Raw genomic sequence first — 15,689 nt, 5'->3', positions numbered from 1 at the left:
GATTCCAGCTTTATTATTAAGCTACACAAAGCAATGGGCTGATAAAGGCTAATAAACCTCCATCAACATGATTCTGTGTTCATTTCAAAACTATTGATCCGTGCAGCTTTAGACGCTTCTCTGCAAAGGCTTGTGAATGAGAACATGGACCCATGTGTTCCTGACCAACGTGGAGACTCCGGCGACGGCCCTCCCTGTCGAAACCTTTCTTTAACCTTTAGGCTACCACTGACCCCATTCATTCGGCCGCACAATGCCCTCATCCAGTCTCCCGGTCCGAAGCGTGAGACGGTGTGCTTCAGTGCACCAAACATGAAATATATGCAACAACAGACGATGGTTATCCCGCTTGCCGTGAGCTACTGTACATTCACTCCTGTTTACATAAAGGCTTCTCCTCTATCGAGGTCAGGTTAACCATGTTTCTTCAATATTACTTTTCTTCTGCTGATGAAGTATTGACTCTAAGGTACTGTGGCGTGGTGAGGAGATGAGTGGGGTTACATGTTAGGATATTGTAGGTCACAGCATTAACCTGCGAGGCACGACGAGGAAAATGAAAACACCCACATTCAAAATTTCCAAACTGATTGTCCTATCAGCAGCTACACTTGTGTGATGGGTCAGAGACTGAGTGGTAATGTTGTAGCCACGAGGGATGGGGCCTAGTTGTTCACTTTTCTTTTTTTACCGTTTCACAGCTGTCACATGCTCCGTCTCTATCCGGCCGCATCTGCTGATAACCTTCCCTGCTGTGGTTTTCTGTTGATCTAAGAAGCTGCAGCGCTGCACAAGCGCTGGGTTAACCAGTCTGGTACGATGGTCACCAACTGTCACTATCACTCCACACATTCAGAAACGTACTGCGGCCAAGCTCGCGGCTCGCGGGACATCACAGCACGAGACACTTTTGGTGATTGTAGTCCAATCACTTTAAATTGACTATCTTTTTTAATCCCTGGACATTTCACGCGACGGTCTTTGGGTCATTCCAGGCGACGCGTGACATTCACTCTTCAGTGGAGCCATGTTTGCCACGACATAACTGATGTCTACGCTCAAAGAGCAGTGTACAAGGAGCACCCTACGTGTTCACGTGGACACAGGTCAGGAGCTTCACACGTTCAGAGAATGTTGGAGATGACACAGTGGTGAGCCGCACAACACGTCCAGCCTTGAGGTGGATGAGGTACAGACGACCACTTTGGGTTTCACTCCTGTCGGCCCAGATCAGAAGTCTGAACCTCAGTGGACACACACTCACCAACACTGGAAACACACTGTCTGGTCTGATGCATCTGGATTTCTGCTGTGATTGACCCAACGTGCCTCGCGTCAACGGCCCGGTGGTGGTGGTGGTGTCATGGTTTGGGGAATGTTTTCTCGACAGACTTATTAGTCATGGTTCAAATGCCACAGCCTGTTGGAGCATTGTTGGTGACCCTTCATGGTCACAGTCTCCCGTCCCCTAGTGGACCTGACCAAAGCTAAAGTCGTCTCAAGATGTCGCCAGATGTGAATCCTGCAGGTCACCTCTGTGACGTGGCAGAGCAGGAGACTGGCAGCACCAACGTGCCGCTGACAGATCTGCAGAGGTGATGCGATGCATGTCACGTCAACATGGATTATCAAAAGAAGCGTTTCCAACATCTTGTGGAATCCGTGCCACGGAGAAAGAGCCTGTTTCCAGGGGGGCCTGCACCCAGGATTCACGTGGCGTGCCTTCCCACACAGCAGAAAGCAAACTGACCCAGATTTGGGAATGTGTTGCTGCCAGCCTTACTGCAATAAGATTTGAACATTCATGGCATCGGCAGCGCCATCTTTAAGATGGCAAACCATATCTGATATTGGGTTCAAGATGTTTAGGACACAGTGTGCCTGTATACCACCATCAGGTGTGAGTACTAACTGAAGTGTTAGACGTGAAGGGGAACCAGTAAAAACAAAGAAAGAGGATGAAAAGTACGACATTAAATCTTTACAGAAAAATGTTTCAATGTCAAAGTGACAAATGTGGCACTTGTCAACTTTTTGAATAACCCCTGTGGAATCAAAAATCCCAAGCTTCTCAATCAGAATCCAAATACAAATGTGATGAATAAAAATAGTAATCACAGGTGTGTAAATAATGAATGAAATGAACCCACTGACCTCAAGTGTCTGGCCTGCAGTCGAGCGACGCACACACTACTTTGTTGCGTGGTAGAGGACGTGATGATCTGTGAAGTATCTTAGCAATGAAGGAATTAGATCACACTGACCTGACCTGACCTGACCTGACCGAGGAGGACTGGGCCTGGGTCATTCAGGATCTGGCCAACAGACTCCCCCTCCCCATGTCCACTGTTCCCTCTGAGCAGACTTAAGGGCAAATGCTTTTCAGAAACCATCAGGACTTCACTACATTATTAATCCAGGTTTCCTCTGCCGGCCTGTGTCTTCTTAGCCTACTTTCCTTTGCTACTTTGGAGGCACGCACGGTAACTTGTTGCCCACCACGATATCTCCCAGGTCATCTATTATACATGTAGCTATTCTGCATTTTGTATGCATCCAATATGGTATTCAGTTCATCAGCAGCAGCCACCACGCCGTGGTGCTCTGTGGAGCCTGCATGTTGTTGTGTCTGAGGAGGAGCCGTCACAGAAACTGGTCTACACTGCTGTAGTGGTTTGTAATGTATTCACACACACACACACACACACACACTCAGAAGCCATCAGCTTGACATTCGAGCGTGCAGGTCAGAGCAGTGCATCCTCACCCTGCCAGTTGCTTGTGTGCGTATCCACGGAGACAGATGTCAGCAGGGGCAGCGGGCTGAGCGTTCCCCGCCGAGGTGCAGAGCACGTCTCGTCCGCATCACAGTCGCAGACCGGCCGAGAGCCACGACGCCACAATCTGGGTCCGTGCGGCCGGAGCCCTTCTCACAGGGGAAGAGGAGAGTGCAGACGTCACGGGCCCACATGGATCCCAGCATCCAGCCGCTGTCGCATCCTCCGTCTGCAGCTGTTCTGGAGCCGGATGCGGTGAATTCCACGAGACCCCGATGGGAGCAAATCCACGAGGTTCTCACATCCACACACGATGAGAGCTTTTCGTCTACGAGAGAGCGATCTGGTCTGCACGATGCCTCGCCGCCTCGCTGTAAGACTGACTCTATTCCTCCTCCTCCTCCTCCTCCTCCTCCTCCTCTCTCCGCCTAATTCACTGCTTTATCGCTCTATTTCTGTCTTTCTCTGACGCTCACCCATGTTTCCACTTCACTGCTCTCTCTCCCGTGCTCTCTCCCTCTCTAATTCTCAGCTGTGTCTCCGTGCTGCCCAGAGGATGCTGAACATGTGTTGAGGGTGGGGGTTGGGGACTGCTGACTTCATAGGTGGCACGCTCACTTCCCACACCGATAGGTTTGGGAGGATGGCCGCTGCTTCTGATGAAATCTTTTGCGTGACAATTGTCCATTCAAACGTCTGAGCCGAGATGAGTGTAATGGCCGTGATCAACGTCACACCGGTACTTGATTGGTGTGAATCTGTGGAGTAGTACAGCAGAGAAAGAGAGGGAGGAGGTGATGTGATAAAATCACTGTCATTTAACTGAACCGCCCTGCATGACTGACAGAGGAGGAAAAAACAAACCCTGCAGGCGCAGAAATGATATGCAGCACAGGAGGGTTGTTGTTCCCACTTTCTAGACAGACAAGAGATGCATTTCTCTGCATTACACGACGGGGGAAGATGTGGGAGGCACAGAGTGTATCGGGGGGAAAAATGGACAGCCAGAGAGAGATGGGGAGAAAAGAGGAAGGGAGGGAGGGGATAACAGAGAAAGCAGCAAGAAAGACAGAAAAGGAGTGGGGGAGAGAGAGAACAGAGAGCTTTGGAAATATTTATAGACGGCTGGAGACTGATGTAAAGAAATAAGCTCCTCTATTTCTGTGCCATGCCGCACGGTCACATCTCGGATGATACGCTGTCAGGCTCAGTCATATCAAAGGGATCTTATGGTGCCGCTGCTGCAAGGATGCACATAACCTGCAGCGCGCAGGAAGATGCACGCCTTTAGTTCAGGCAGATTACACACACACACACACACACACACACACATAATAAAAGGGATCTTGGTTCATTGGGAAAGTGTGTATTGAATGGATGTTGATTCGGGGACGCGCTGTAGAGGCCTTGTGATGGTGCCGGATAAGAGCCATTAGACGGGGTCACGTAAACAACGAGGGCATTTGGGAGGGAGAGGAAGGAGAGGAAGGAGAGGAAGGAGAGGGAGGAGATTTTTGGGAAAAGACGAATTTCACTGGATTTATTCTTAAAATAGATTTTATATGCTAGACATGTGATCGCGCTTTGTGAATTTTAAAAACGTGCATACAAGTGTGTGTGTGTGTGTGTGTGTGTGTGTGTGTGTGTGTGTGTGTGTGTAGACAAGACCAGGATACCTCTGGGCTTATGCTGTGACCTAGATTGGGCCTTGATGCTCCCAAGCCTGGCAGGCTGTGTGTGTGTGTGTGTGTGTGTGTGTGTGTGTGTGTGTGTGTGTGTGTGTGTGTGTGTGTGTGTGTGTGTGTGTGTGTGTGTGTGTGTGTGTGTGTGTGTGTGTGTGTGTGTGTGTGTGTGTGTGTGTGTGTGTGCACCCCATCCATAGAGGTAATTTGTATTCATGTGTGTCTAGATACAGAATAGAGGAAGACAGCAGAGAGGAGAAAGGGTGTGTGTGTGTGTGTGTGTGTGTGTGTGTGTGTGTGTGAGTGTGAAAGGGAGCGAGTCATGTATGTATGCATGAAGTGAAGCTGCATTGAAGCTTGTGTGACTAAGAGCCTCAGCTGGATGAATACAACGCAGTCAGAAGGCTTATCCAAAGAAGCGTGCGCACATTTTGGAAAATTACACTGCTTCTGCCTCAAGGGGGGCGACCTTATGTAACGTCAAAATTCAGGAAAGTGAAAAATTACACAACGTAATAATGAGAGGAGAGAACATTCAGACACCGGTGCATGTTGTGACTACCTGGTTTGTGTGTTAAGTGCAGCAGCTTAGCAGTTATATCTTTACATATGAAACACAATCAGACATCATCACATGATGCATTTCATGGCTGTAACTTATAGACTCTGCTCCATCCATATAGTCCAAGTTATTATTACCCTAATGACTCAGATCCATACGTCCCTGCTCCATGAATGTGCTGCTATGTGATGCATTATACTGGCCTCATGTAAAGCACGAGTGGAATCATCTCGCCCCAGTTCGTTCCTGACCTGTCCTCTGGCCAAATGCGCCTCCATGTCATCAAACGGTCAATCCTGTGCATCGTCGTCCTCACACTGTGTATAGAGTTGACACGGAGATATTACGTTTCTTTGTGGTAAACAGCCACGAAAATTACAAATAAAAATCCCAAACTGAGACATCCTGGATATTTCTAGAACATTCTGCCCATCACTTGTGATAAAAATAGCTGTTCCACACTCACACGGTGTCACGCACGGTGCGGCTGCTGCAGGAGGATGACGGGGAAAGACTCATCACTAAACACAAGTGGGCCATTTGCTCAAAACAGGAAATCACACGCACACACTTTTAGAAATAAAAAACTAAATCTCTACACTTGTGTCAGTGTAATATTTCTTCAGTTTAACTTGAATAAAATAGAACCAGGAAAAATACATTGAACGGATAAAGTATTTATTCACCGTAACATTGTCAATTACAATTACAGTTCGTGTTCACTCACTTACTGTTACAACAGTGGAGTATTAATCTTTTGGGCTTATTAAGTGAAATACTCGGACTGATGCCATTAAACATGCTGTGGACGATCAAAGAACAATTAGCTCATGACTCTGTATTGTTTCCTTCGCACAGACAAGTTCAGTGAGGACGAGTTTGGCGTTGAGACGTTTGTGAGTCTAATATTCTGTGCTCCTTGCTGCACTTGGCCAACCACAGACAGCGGCATCCTAGCACGACTTCCGAAGCCGAAGAGCGTAGCGTTTTAGCTCTCTCCATTATCCTGGGGGACAAACGGTTGCCAGCAGCAACCACAGAGACTCTGTGTCCGAACAAATGAGCATGGATAACATTTTTGTATTTTCACGACAGAGCAGTGCTCCTCCATAATTTCAATGGTTTCTTTGATCATTGGCAGTGTGGTCGAAGCCCCGGCAGCATTACTGTATATTAGTTATAATATCACGTATGGGTTTAAAATACGCTCCTTCATCTTGATAATCGAAGTGACATGAAACTTTTATACAGGTGGGTCTTCACATACGGATCCTGCGCTGCTCTTTCCAGAACTCAGGAATTTCTTGAGACAGTGCTAACTCCGCCAGGCCCCTGCACTCGTGCGGCGTGAACCCCACCAACGCCGTGCCCTTGGTGCCAACCCCCTGCCTCCCTGCCAGCTCCGAGACCCTCGCCGTGACGAGAGAGGCCGGAGCGTGACAGTACGGCTGTCCTTCGATGCTGAAACACGGCCAGGGCTCACCTGCCGTCACGTGAGTCGGTGGGCTCCCCTTCACGCTTTCCACATTACAGGCTATTTCCACAGCGCCCTCATGGGGCAACGCCAGTACCTGCACCCCCGGGAGGCCCCCAGGGGTCGACTCTCTAATGGCTGCGGCGATGCTGCGTCCCAAGGCGATGTCCCGGGTGTCGATGGTGACGTTGCAGTTCATGACATACGGACTGGCCCCGACACCTGCAGCACATTATTCAATACAGAACACTTACACACGGTGACACGTCCTCTGTGTTTCATTTTCTTTATGACTAAATACTATCTACATTTGTGTCTCTGTGAACATTCTCAGTCATCCAGGTTCTGGTATTTCTAAATGATACATGGAGGCAACTGGACTTGGAGACCTTTCACCTCTGAAACATTTCTTTTCGTCTTCCAGACACTGCCTTCGTATCCACATTCACCAGAAGGACTTTCAACAGCTCTAGGAAATAAGCTTTTATTTGGAGCTTTCATCTGTTTTTCCAAGCACATGGGCACAGAGAACAGCAGCACTGTAATTAGTGATTTTAAAACCTGCTCAGGTCAAGAACGATATCCCTTTCCTGGTGGTAACACTGCCTTATGGTTTGATAATCCAACAGCTGGTGGAGAGATTTAAATCTCTGCCACTCCCACAGTCGGTCCACAAAGAATTCGGAGGAAATGACACGATTAATATCTAAAGGAGATTTTAAAATTGCCCCATTGAAGGGGCGATGGAGATACGTGACTGGTTCCAACGATACCTTCACATCCTTCCTCACAAAGTCCGTACACCACGTGCCTTATGAACAGAACATATATGGTTGCTGTCCATAGAGGCTGTGATGGGCCAAAAAAGATGTTTCCTCTAATGCTACAAGATCCTAATGCAGCTAAAAACAGAGAAAATCACGTGTTTCGTTTTGGGCGGATTCATTTTCCTTGGAATAAGAACTTTGGATTTTTTTTTCATGTTGGAGTCACACAACAAAGGTAAACTTTCTTGATTAGTATTTCGTATATCATCAAGTATTGCATTGTAGTATTGCATAAAAGGTCAGAATAGAGGAGGAAGGTGGCCTGTAACAAACAACCATTGTGTACAAGAGATCAAGTCAACAGCATTGTGTAATCCCGGCACAGAGACAGGGCGATGTGTCCTCGAGGCTCAAACATTTACCTACATCAGCACGTCTGGCCGGCTCCTCTCACCTGTGAGGCCGTACCGCGTCCGGGGCTCTGGCCCAAGGTCGGCCTGGATCGCCTGCAGGTCGGTCGTCCTCTTGAACCAGCCCATCTCCTTCCTCCTCTGAGCCAGCCCCCGCTGCAGGGGGGAGTCGGCCCAGCCGAACAGGAAGGCCGCGGTGCCCGGGACCCTCTCTGTAAGCCCCTGAGCCACGGCTGAGCCCAGGGGAGCACACAGACAAGTGAGTTAACCAGCAGATGACCCTAACCCACAAACACGAGAGCCTGAAAGGCGTGACAGACTAAACACACCTGAGGGGATAACATTCAGACACATGGGCCTCTTCATACATACACACATAAATACAGTGATTGTTGCAGAGGTTGCCAGTTAGGATTCTACCATCCCACCACACAGATCAGCATGCCGAGTGCACACGTGGCCACACGCTGAGCTACTGCTCATTATTAGCAAGACACGCTGCCGCTGAGTCAGCCGCTTCGGGACAGGATGCAAAACATGTCTCATCATCAGCCACAAGCTCAATATAGCACCATGGGATCATACACTATGAAACCAGAAAATAAACTGGGTTTAATCTAGATTTCATTGTGCCTGTGTATGTAAATGAAAATACATACATGAGAAAATGTATGCATGAACTACACGTGTGGACTGGAGGAGATGGGGATCAAACCACCGACCTTCTGGTTAGTGGATGACCTGCTCTACCTCATGAGCCGCAGACGCAGCGAGAGCATTAACACACACAAACGTGATCTCACCCCGAGCCTCTTCAGCGCACTCCTCCACTGGCACCTCCTCCCCCAGGGGGTATATGGGTACGAGGTCCACGGCACCCATACACGGGTGGACCCCCACGTGAGCGCTCATGTCAATCAGCCCGCAGGCCTTCTCGCATGCGGCCAGGACCACCTCCCCTGGAACACATCAACAATCACATGAGACATACTGTCCAAGTGAAGCCCTGGTGGAATGTGTGGGAAATGTATATATTTTAATTAAAGCACTTATTTCCTAAGTTACAGTCGAATGAGGCTGATGTGTCTTGACGGGAATGTGGGACACAACTCTGTTAGCTTTGTCAGAGAGCTGTGTTTCAAGAAGATCGACTTTCCACTCTGATCTTTGCCAGAAAAAAAGGTTTCCGGATTTCTTTTTTGTGCGTGTTTAAATCCCTGATGAAGCTTATTAAAGGATTTTTTTTTTCCTCCTAACAGAGGATTGCAGAGTAGTGGACAGAGACTGAATCCCTACTGGGAGCCGACTCCATCTATCCCTCAGAGAGACAACATGAATGAAACAATGAGACGTCAGTAAAATACATAGAGATGAAATACTTACTGATGGAGTCGATGCTGGCCACGATGGTGATGACGGAGCGGTTGTAGTCATGATCATTAAAGATGTTCAGCACTGTGGTCCCCTCTCGTCTGGCACCTGATGTACAGTCATGACAGAATGGGTTTGTCACTTAAGACGCACAGTGGTCAGTAAACCTCCAGAGGACGGAGGACGGGTGGGAAATGTGCTGAGGGCGAATCAAGTGCTGTAACTTGAGAATAATCAGCTCAATTATTCCCTCTCAGCAAGAAGTGCTGCTTTCTTGGCATTCGTGGTTTGCAGACTCATTCAGATTCTAAAAAAGATGCTAAGCATGTGCACTCGAAAAGCAACATTCAGAAATGCCACGGTTTGAGATTTTAGTCATTGCTCATTCGTCCCTGGACAGAGAAGAACATGACACTTGCCTTCAGCGTTGTACAAGGCCGCCTGGGCCACAGTCTCCACCAGGTCTTTCCTGCGAGCCTCGGAAACGTTGAGGAGACACGCCACCAGTCGTCTGCCCAGGGAGCTGGAGGCCATGTTACTGCCAAAGACAACGCTGAGTGACTTGAATACGAAGCGCACCGCCCATACTTGAGATTACACAGGGACGTGAATACATACACGGTTTCCACTCACAGCTGAAATGTAGCTGGACAGAAATGTGGCCAAGATAATGAATGTGTTGACTCAAGTGCAAGGAGACAAATGTTCAAGTGAGACACTGATGAAATCCTTGAACTGAATAGTAATATTATATAGTAATACAAACACACTTCAGTTCAATAAGCTAAGAGGCTTTGCTTCTGATTTGTGACTTGGTCGGATACGACCAGAGGCTTCTGGTGCTCGTCAATGTAGAGCTGCGACAACTAATCGAGAAATCGAGAAATTAATCGTCAGATCAATGGATTATGAAAGTAAACGTTAGCTGCAGCCCTACGTCAATGTTCACTACACTTATAGACACATATATCACTGTGTAACATAACCTACTGTCACATTTGGCCGACCTGATGACTCATCTTTAATGGTTCTACTGTCGTTTTTAGCAGTGACCCATTCAGCCATTAGTAGTTGAAAACCAATGGCTTCAAGCGGCTGCTGTTCAAGTGATCTGGTCTCATTTAAAGTACGAGTAAGCCTGAGACACTGAAAGTCATTTCATTGTTAATCCGCCTGTACATATTTGACAATGGCAGTTCTTCACTGAGATGTCAACTGATCATTGCCTTTGACCATGCTGCCATCAGCAGCTTGTGGAGCCACAGAACCAGTAACACAAGTTGTAGCCAAAGTAGTTGAAATATTCAAATGACATGATCAGATCTACAGTGAGTCATATGTGATATACAGTGTGTTGTACATGAGTCTGGGTTACCTTTCTACAGATGAATAGAGTCTGAATGTGAACGTCCATGTGTCTGTGGGGACCGTGTTGCCACACATCAGGGTTGTTCAAAGGTCAAAGTCCAGCAGCAGCAGTGGAACACACGTCACAGAACATGGCAGACTTACTGAGATCAGACCACTCTCCCTCACGGTGTGTCACGGGGGGTTCTCTGCGTCAACACCAACAGGAAGTGACTTCAGCAGCTGATGTCGCCCCACGCGCTCCAGGTCCACGACAATCTGCACGTGAAGCAAAGAGAGGACAGTGCGAGATGGTTCACTCCCCCTCTGCTGCGTGTTTAGTTTTTATGTAAGGAACCATTGCTTTTTTCTCTGGGTATGTGTGGGAACACGTGTTTTATGGACGTGTTTCACATATTTTATTCACATATAGTTTCATTCATTAGTTATAATGTTCCCACTTATTTGTACTTTTTTTTAATCGGGTGAAATCTTTCATTTCACCCACCCTCCTCAGCCTCGCCTGTCTGGCTGACCGGTGTGTTGCGGTGGACGGACCAGTCGAAGGCGGAAGTGTCGTAGGAGTAGATCATCTCTCCGCTCGGTGATCTCTGGAGGCAGGAGCAGAACGGACATGCGCACAAGCGCTAACGAGCAGCGCTGGTTGTTTTTTGGATGAACGAACAGCGCCGCCTCGTGGACAGAACGGACCCCAGACTGTCACGATGGAGTAAATAATAAACGTTTTGGTTGTAAACTGCGACAGTTGGACACAGACAGCGGTGAGAGGACACCGTGCGATGCTGCGTGCTCCGGTTATAGCCACGTGACAGGGCTCCCGGTTCTTACTTCGACGTCAGCTGCCTGTAATGTGATGCTAGCGTCGGGTTAGCTAGCGTCGGCTCAAGCTAGCGGAGGTGTGGAGTGACTGCGCAGAGGAAGGGCCACGCTCGAGGGCTCCACTCCAGCAACGCCGTGCGGAGCGATGGCCTCCGTGGCAGCGACGACCTCCCCCGAGCCTCCGGGGCTGCGTGCGGCAGCAAGCCGGGCTGTGTGCGCCGGGAGCCCGCCGCAGAGGCTGCAGAGGCTGCCCGCGGTGCCCGGTGCCGTCCCGGGGCGAGTCAACGACCTGCTGCTCCTGCGGCCCGACGCGGACCCCCGGGGGGTCGCGCAGGGCGGGAGCGGCCACGTCGTGTTCTTCCACGGGGACATTCAGGTGAGTGGGCTGGAGGAGGAGGAGGAGGGGTCTCAGGTCATCCAGGGGGGAGATGATGATGATGATGAAGAGGATGAAGCAAGTCCATTCTCGTCAGACGTGTGACAGCAGCTGGTGGACGTTTCATCCTTCAGCTGCTGTCACAGCTGGAACTCTGTGTCACTAGAGCATCTTCCAGTGTCAGTGATCGGTTCACATGGCTCACTTACTGTACATGACCACTGAACACCACGTGCTGATGGGTGTCACCAAAGGTCATCAGCAGAGTCAGTCATGCTTGGTTTATTGCTTCATAAAAAAATCAGTGTCTTGGGAAGCACATTTGAGTTTTTCATTTTTATCATTATTACGTGCATCAGTGAATGATCACACTCACATGTTGCTGTGTGTAGGACGCACAAGAGCGTTTTTTCGAAAGCAACTCATCATTTTTATCTGAGTAGGAGCTGAAACTGACGGGACTACAATACCCAGAATCCCGCAGTGGAAAGGAGAGAGAATCGACAGAGACACATTTTGCACTGTGGTGATACGACAGTGATATTATCAAAAGGCAGTTTTGTGAAATCATTCAGCTAACGTGCGAGACAAACATTAGTAATCTGTGTGAGTAATCCAGCAGCACCAAAAAGTGCATATCCCTTTTAGGATGTGTATATGACTGCTATGTACACAGTATTTGTCGAAGTTACAAAGTGCAGAGGTGATCAGTGACGAATGTTGCAGCTCTGGGTGAATGGCTTGAAACCAGAGACGTGTCAGACCTGTCAGATTATCTTGAGCCGTCTCCGACGCTCTTTGTTTAAATTCTCTTGGAAGCTTCACGTGTGTAGACGAGTCACAGGAGATAAAACATCACACCGGATTTTCTTTGCTAAATTCTTTCTATGTCAAAGAACCGCCGTCATTTATTCCAGTCGCTCTGTTCACCGTCCTCGTCTCACCGGGCAGAGTGTTAATATTCCAGAGGCGTGCTGCCGGCCTTTCCCAGGGGATGTTCATATGCACCGGACGGCGTCACCGTGATGCTTCCATATAAATCACATGAAGGGAGCCTCTGTGTTCAGGACCACACACCGACAGGCTGACAGCAGCTGCTGATGGAACTAATCAAGTGTGTGTGTGTGTGTGTGTGTGTGTGTGTGTGTGTGTGTGTGTGTGTGTGTGTGTGTGTGTGTGTGTGTGTGTGTGTGTGTGTGTGTGTGTGTGTGTGTGTGTGTGTGTGTGTGTGTGTGTGTGTGTGTGTGTGTGTGTGCGTGCGTGCGTGCGTGCGTGCGTGCGTGCGTGCGTGTGTGTGACAGTCACACACTCTCTCACCATGGCGGTCACCAGCAGTGTGGCGCAGTCTGCTCACAGACCCAAACCAGCATTAGTTAGAGACACTTATATTTTATAGATACTCCCAGCCAGAGTTTATATGATACAACATCGTGTGAAGTTTACATGCTAATTTTAGACACACCAGGGGATCAGGGACAAGCAAATACAGTGTGATACTGGCTATATGTGTGTTTACTGTTAGTCCAGTATGTACATGTGAAACGTGTGTTAAGCTCTGAAGCATCTGTGTGTGTGTTGTGTGTGCAGAACTTCCAGGAGGAGATGGCCGTGCAGCCCGAGGGAGCCCAGTGGCTGACCTGGAGTCTGGAGCAGGTGGCCTCCACGCTTGGCCGACGTTTCCCCGGCCAACATGTCTGGGTGGTCCGGGCCTCGCGCATGTACCTGCACAAGTTCAGCTGCTACCGCAACTTTGTGGAGAGCAACATGTTCGGGGCACCGGAGTACTCGCGCGACTTCGGAGCGTTTCCACATCTCAGGTGTTTGACCCCCCCCTTACTCTGCACAGTGCAGTTCTCATAAACTTTTGACAGACTGAGCGACACGAAAAAACTAACCACAAAGTCAACTTCACATAGTCGACGCTGACCATGCAGTGTTTTGATGCAGTTATGTACAGATCTGACACAGAATCAAACTAAAGTGTCAAGGTTTGGAATCTTTGCCGAGAAGAAACAACCAGTCTGAGAAACAACCAGTCTGACGGACCTCAGACAGGTCCGTGGACCAGGACAGTGTCAACGTGTGTTCATGAAGGGGTTGAGATGAGGATGTTTATTTCTGTTTGCAGGTCGCTGCTGAGCCATGGCATGAAGCAAGCCAACCTACCAAACCCCCTCCCACCACAGGGAGGCGCTGACGGCATCCCCTCAGGTTTCTCACTGACGCTAGTGGGCTTCAGCAAAGGCTGCGTGGTGCTGAACCAGATGGCGTACGAGCTGGACCGGGCCCGCGCCGACCCGCAGGTGGCCCCTTTTGTCGACTGCGTCTCGGCCATGTACTGGCTGGACGGGGGACACCCGGGGGGCAGTGAGACCTGGGTGACAGACAGGCAGGTGCTGAGGGACCTCGCCGCCAGCGGCGTGTCGATCCACGCCCACGTGACCCCATACGAGGTGCGCGACCCCATGCGGGCCTGGGTGGGCCGCGAGCACAGACACTTCATCAGAACCCTGGAGGAGCTGGGGGCCCGTCCCAGTCAGAAGCTGCACTTTGAGGACGAGCCGCCCTCCATCGAGAACCACTTCAGGGTCATTCAGGAGTTCTGAGTGTGGCTGAGAGGCCGTGAGCACACGCACGCGCGCGCACACACAAACACAAACACACACACAGCTTTGTATTTCCTGTCTAATGCTTCATACACTTCACCTGAAGAGGAACGATCAGATAACTTTCTTCCTTCTCTAAAGAACACGCAGGTGTGAAAACAGAAGTAGAATGACCGCTTCTGGTGCGGAATGTTGATGCATGATGAGTATTGATGGATACATATTTCATAATGATAATTATTGAAAACATGTGAACGGTGGAAGCCTTCAGCTCAGCCCTACCTCCTCCTGCTGCATCCTGCTCTAAGATAAATGTGAGCTTTGACCTCTGACATTGCTGCAGCTGTGGAATCAGAAACATGAATGTGTTTTATGTTGCTCCTGGTTCAGGTGTCAGTCGGAAGTGGAGCAGCTGTTTCTCCTCGTACCTGCACTTGTGTTGAGACACTTTGGACACGTGAATGTCAGTGGGTCACGATTGTATAAGAACTGTTAGTCAGAGGTTAGAAACACTTCTGTGTGAATCAGCTTTATTTTGGTCCCTGATCTCTTCTGCTCATTATCATAACACTGAACTCACATTGAAGCAGTTGATGTAATCTCTTCCCTTTAGGTCCATTTAGTAGTGGATCATCGGGATCTTTTGACCACATCACATGACCTTCTGTCAGCCAATTCGATTCCACACACTTCAACGTTATGACAACATTGCCGACATATATGCTGGGTTCATGATGCAAACCTGTTTTGTTTCTTTATGAATATGAACTAATGTTAAGGAGTACAGTCGTTTACACTCAAACTACAGAATGCCTTTCCATGGGTCAATAAATAACCCATTACATTTTGGCGCAGGTCCAGGAATTTTTTTATTGCTTTTTGTAACATTTTCGCAGATTTCCGAGGGAATTAATCATGGATCTTGATGGGAAAAAAGCATATGTAGGTTACTGATATGTATGAGTGTGTGTGATTCAGCTATGAGCCATTCTTTTGTTTTTGATCAGATTTAGTTTTTATCACAACACAACCAAATGACCTTCATAAATAAATTATAACCTGACAAACTAACGTTTAGTTAAAATGACAAGTTGTAGTAACAAGGTCATATAGTCTCACAATCATTGAAATGTTTATATATATGTAGTAATGTACATTATATGAAATGAAACATACTTTAGTTTCAGATTTGTTTAGACTGCACAGCTGATGACGTGTCTGTGTTGCAGCATGTCTTAATCTGCATGTGTATGACGCTGACGCTGCAGCTCATCCTGCTGAACATAACGTCAGATCATTCCATTATGTTTACGACTCGCTGTGTATGAAGGGAAGGTCGTTCACCTGCTGCACTGTTCTCTGAACACAGACTGTATATAAAAATGCTCTGAATCACCTGCCCGCTGACTTTGTCCTGTTCAGTGTGCATCACACAGCAGTGTGGAGAATAAAATAAAGAATTGAAACCAAAAACCTG

At 48.5% G+C, this 15,689-nt stretch overlaps 3 protein-coding genes across 8 annotated transcripts in view; 1 reads left to right on the top strand and 2 right to left on the bottom strand.

The window, feature by feature from the left end:
* The window catches only part of LOC118282730 (nck-associated protein 5-like), a 60,591-nt gene extending 56,058 nt beyond the window's left edge, over positions 1–4,533 (bottom strand). For 2 of the 5 annotated variants that reach the window (XM_035604067.2, XM_035604066.2), the window contains exon 1: positions 2,768–4,530. The gene's annotated coding sequence lies outside the window, so the exon portion shown is untranslated. Of the gene's footprint in view, positions 1–2,767 lie in introns of all 5 variants that reach the window. The other 3 variants (XM_035604069.2, XM_035604068.2, XM_035604063.2) reach the window with 3 other exon arrangements.
* Positions 4,534–5,682: 1,149 nt separating this feature from the next.
* ftcdnl1 (formiminotransferase cyclodeaminase N-terminal like 1) lies at positions 5,683–10,629 on the bottom strand. 2 transcript variants are annotated; one of them, XM_035604076.2, is made up of 6 exons: positions 10,419–10,629; positions 9,463–9,596; positions 9,056–9,151; positions 8,476–8,631; positions 7,717–7,905; positions 5,683–6,717 (listed from the first exon to the last, which is right to left on the bottom strand). In XM_035604076.2, the coding sequence occupies exons 1-6, from the start codon at positions 10,484–10,486 to the stop codon at positions 6,281–6,283; spliced, it is 1,080 nt and encodes a 359-aa protein (XP_035459969.2). In that variant the 5' UTR covers positions 10,487–10,629; the 3' UTR covers positions 5,683–6,280. The 2 variants fall into 2 exon arrangements, with proteins under 2 accessions (XP_035459969.2, XP_035459967.2); XM_035604074.2 differs by having other exon boundaries at positions 9,463–9,581; positions 10,419–10,621.
* Positions 10,630–11,362: 733 nt separating this feature from the next.
* c14h2orf69 (chromosome 14 C2orf69 homolog) lies at positions 11,363–15,685 on the top strand. Its single transcript, XM_035604078.2, has 3 exons — positions 11,363–11,606; positions 13,194–13,423; positions 13,735–15,685. Exons 1-3 carry the CDS (start codon positions 11,376–11,378, stop codon positions 14,210–14,212), a joined length of 939 nt encoding a protein of 312 aa, XP_035459971.2. The 5' UTR covers positions 11,363–11,375; the 3' UTR covers positions 14,213–15,685.
* The last annotated feature ends 4 nt before the right edge of the window (positions 15,686–15,689 follow it).

This window comes from Scophthalmus maximus, chromosome 14 (assembly GCF_022379125.1).
Source record: "Scophthalmus maximus strain ysfricsl-2021 chromosome 14, ASM2237912v1, whole genome shotgun sequence".
In the NCBI taxonomy this organism is placed as follows: Eukaryota; Metazoa; Chordata; class Actinopteri; order Pleuronectiformes; family Scophthalmidae; genus Scophthalmus; species Scophthalmus maximus.
The sequence above is the reverse complement of the archived record's forward strand: the minus strand, read 5'-3'. Positions and strand labels throughout refer to the sequence as shown.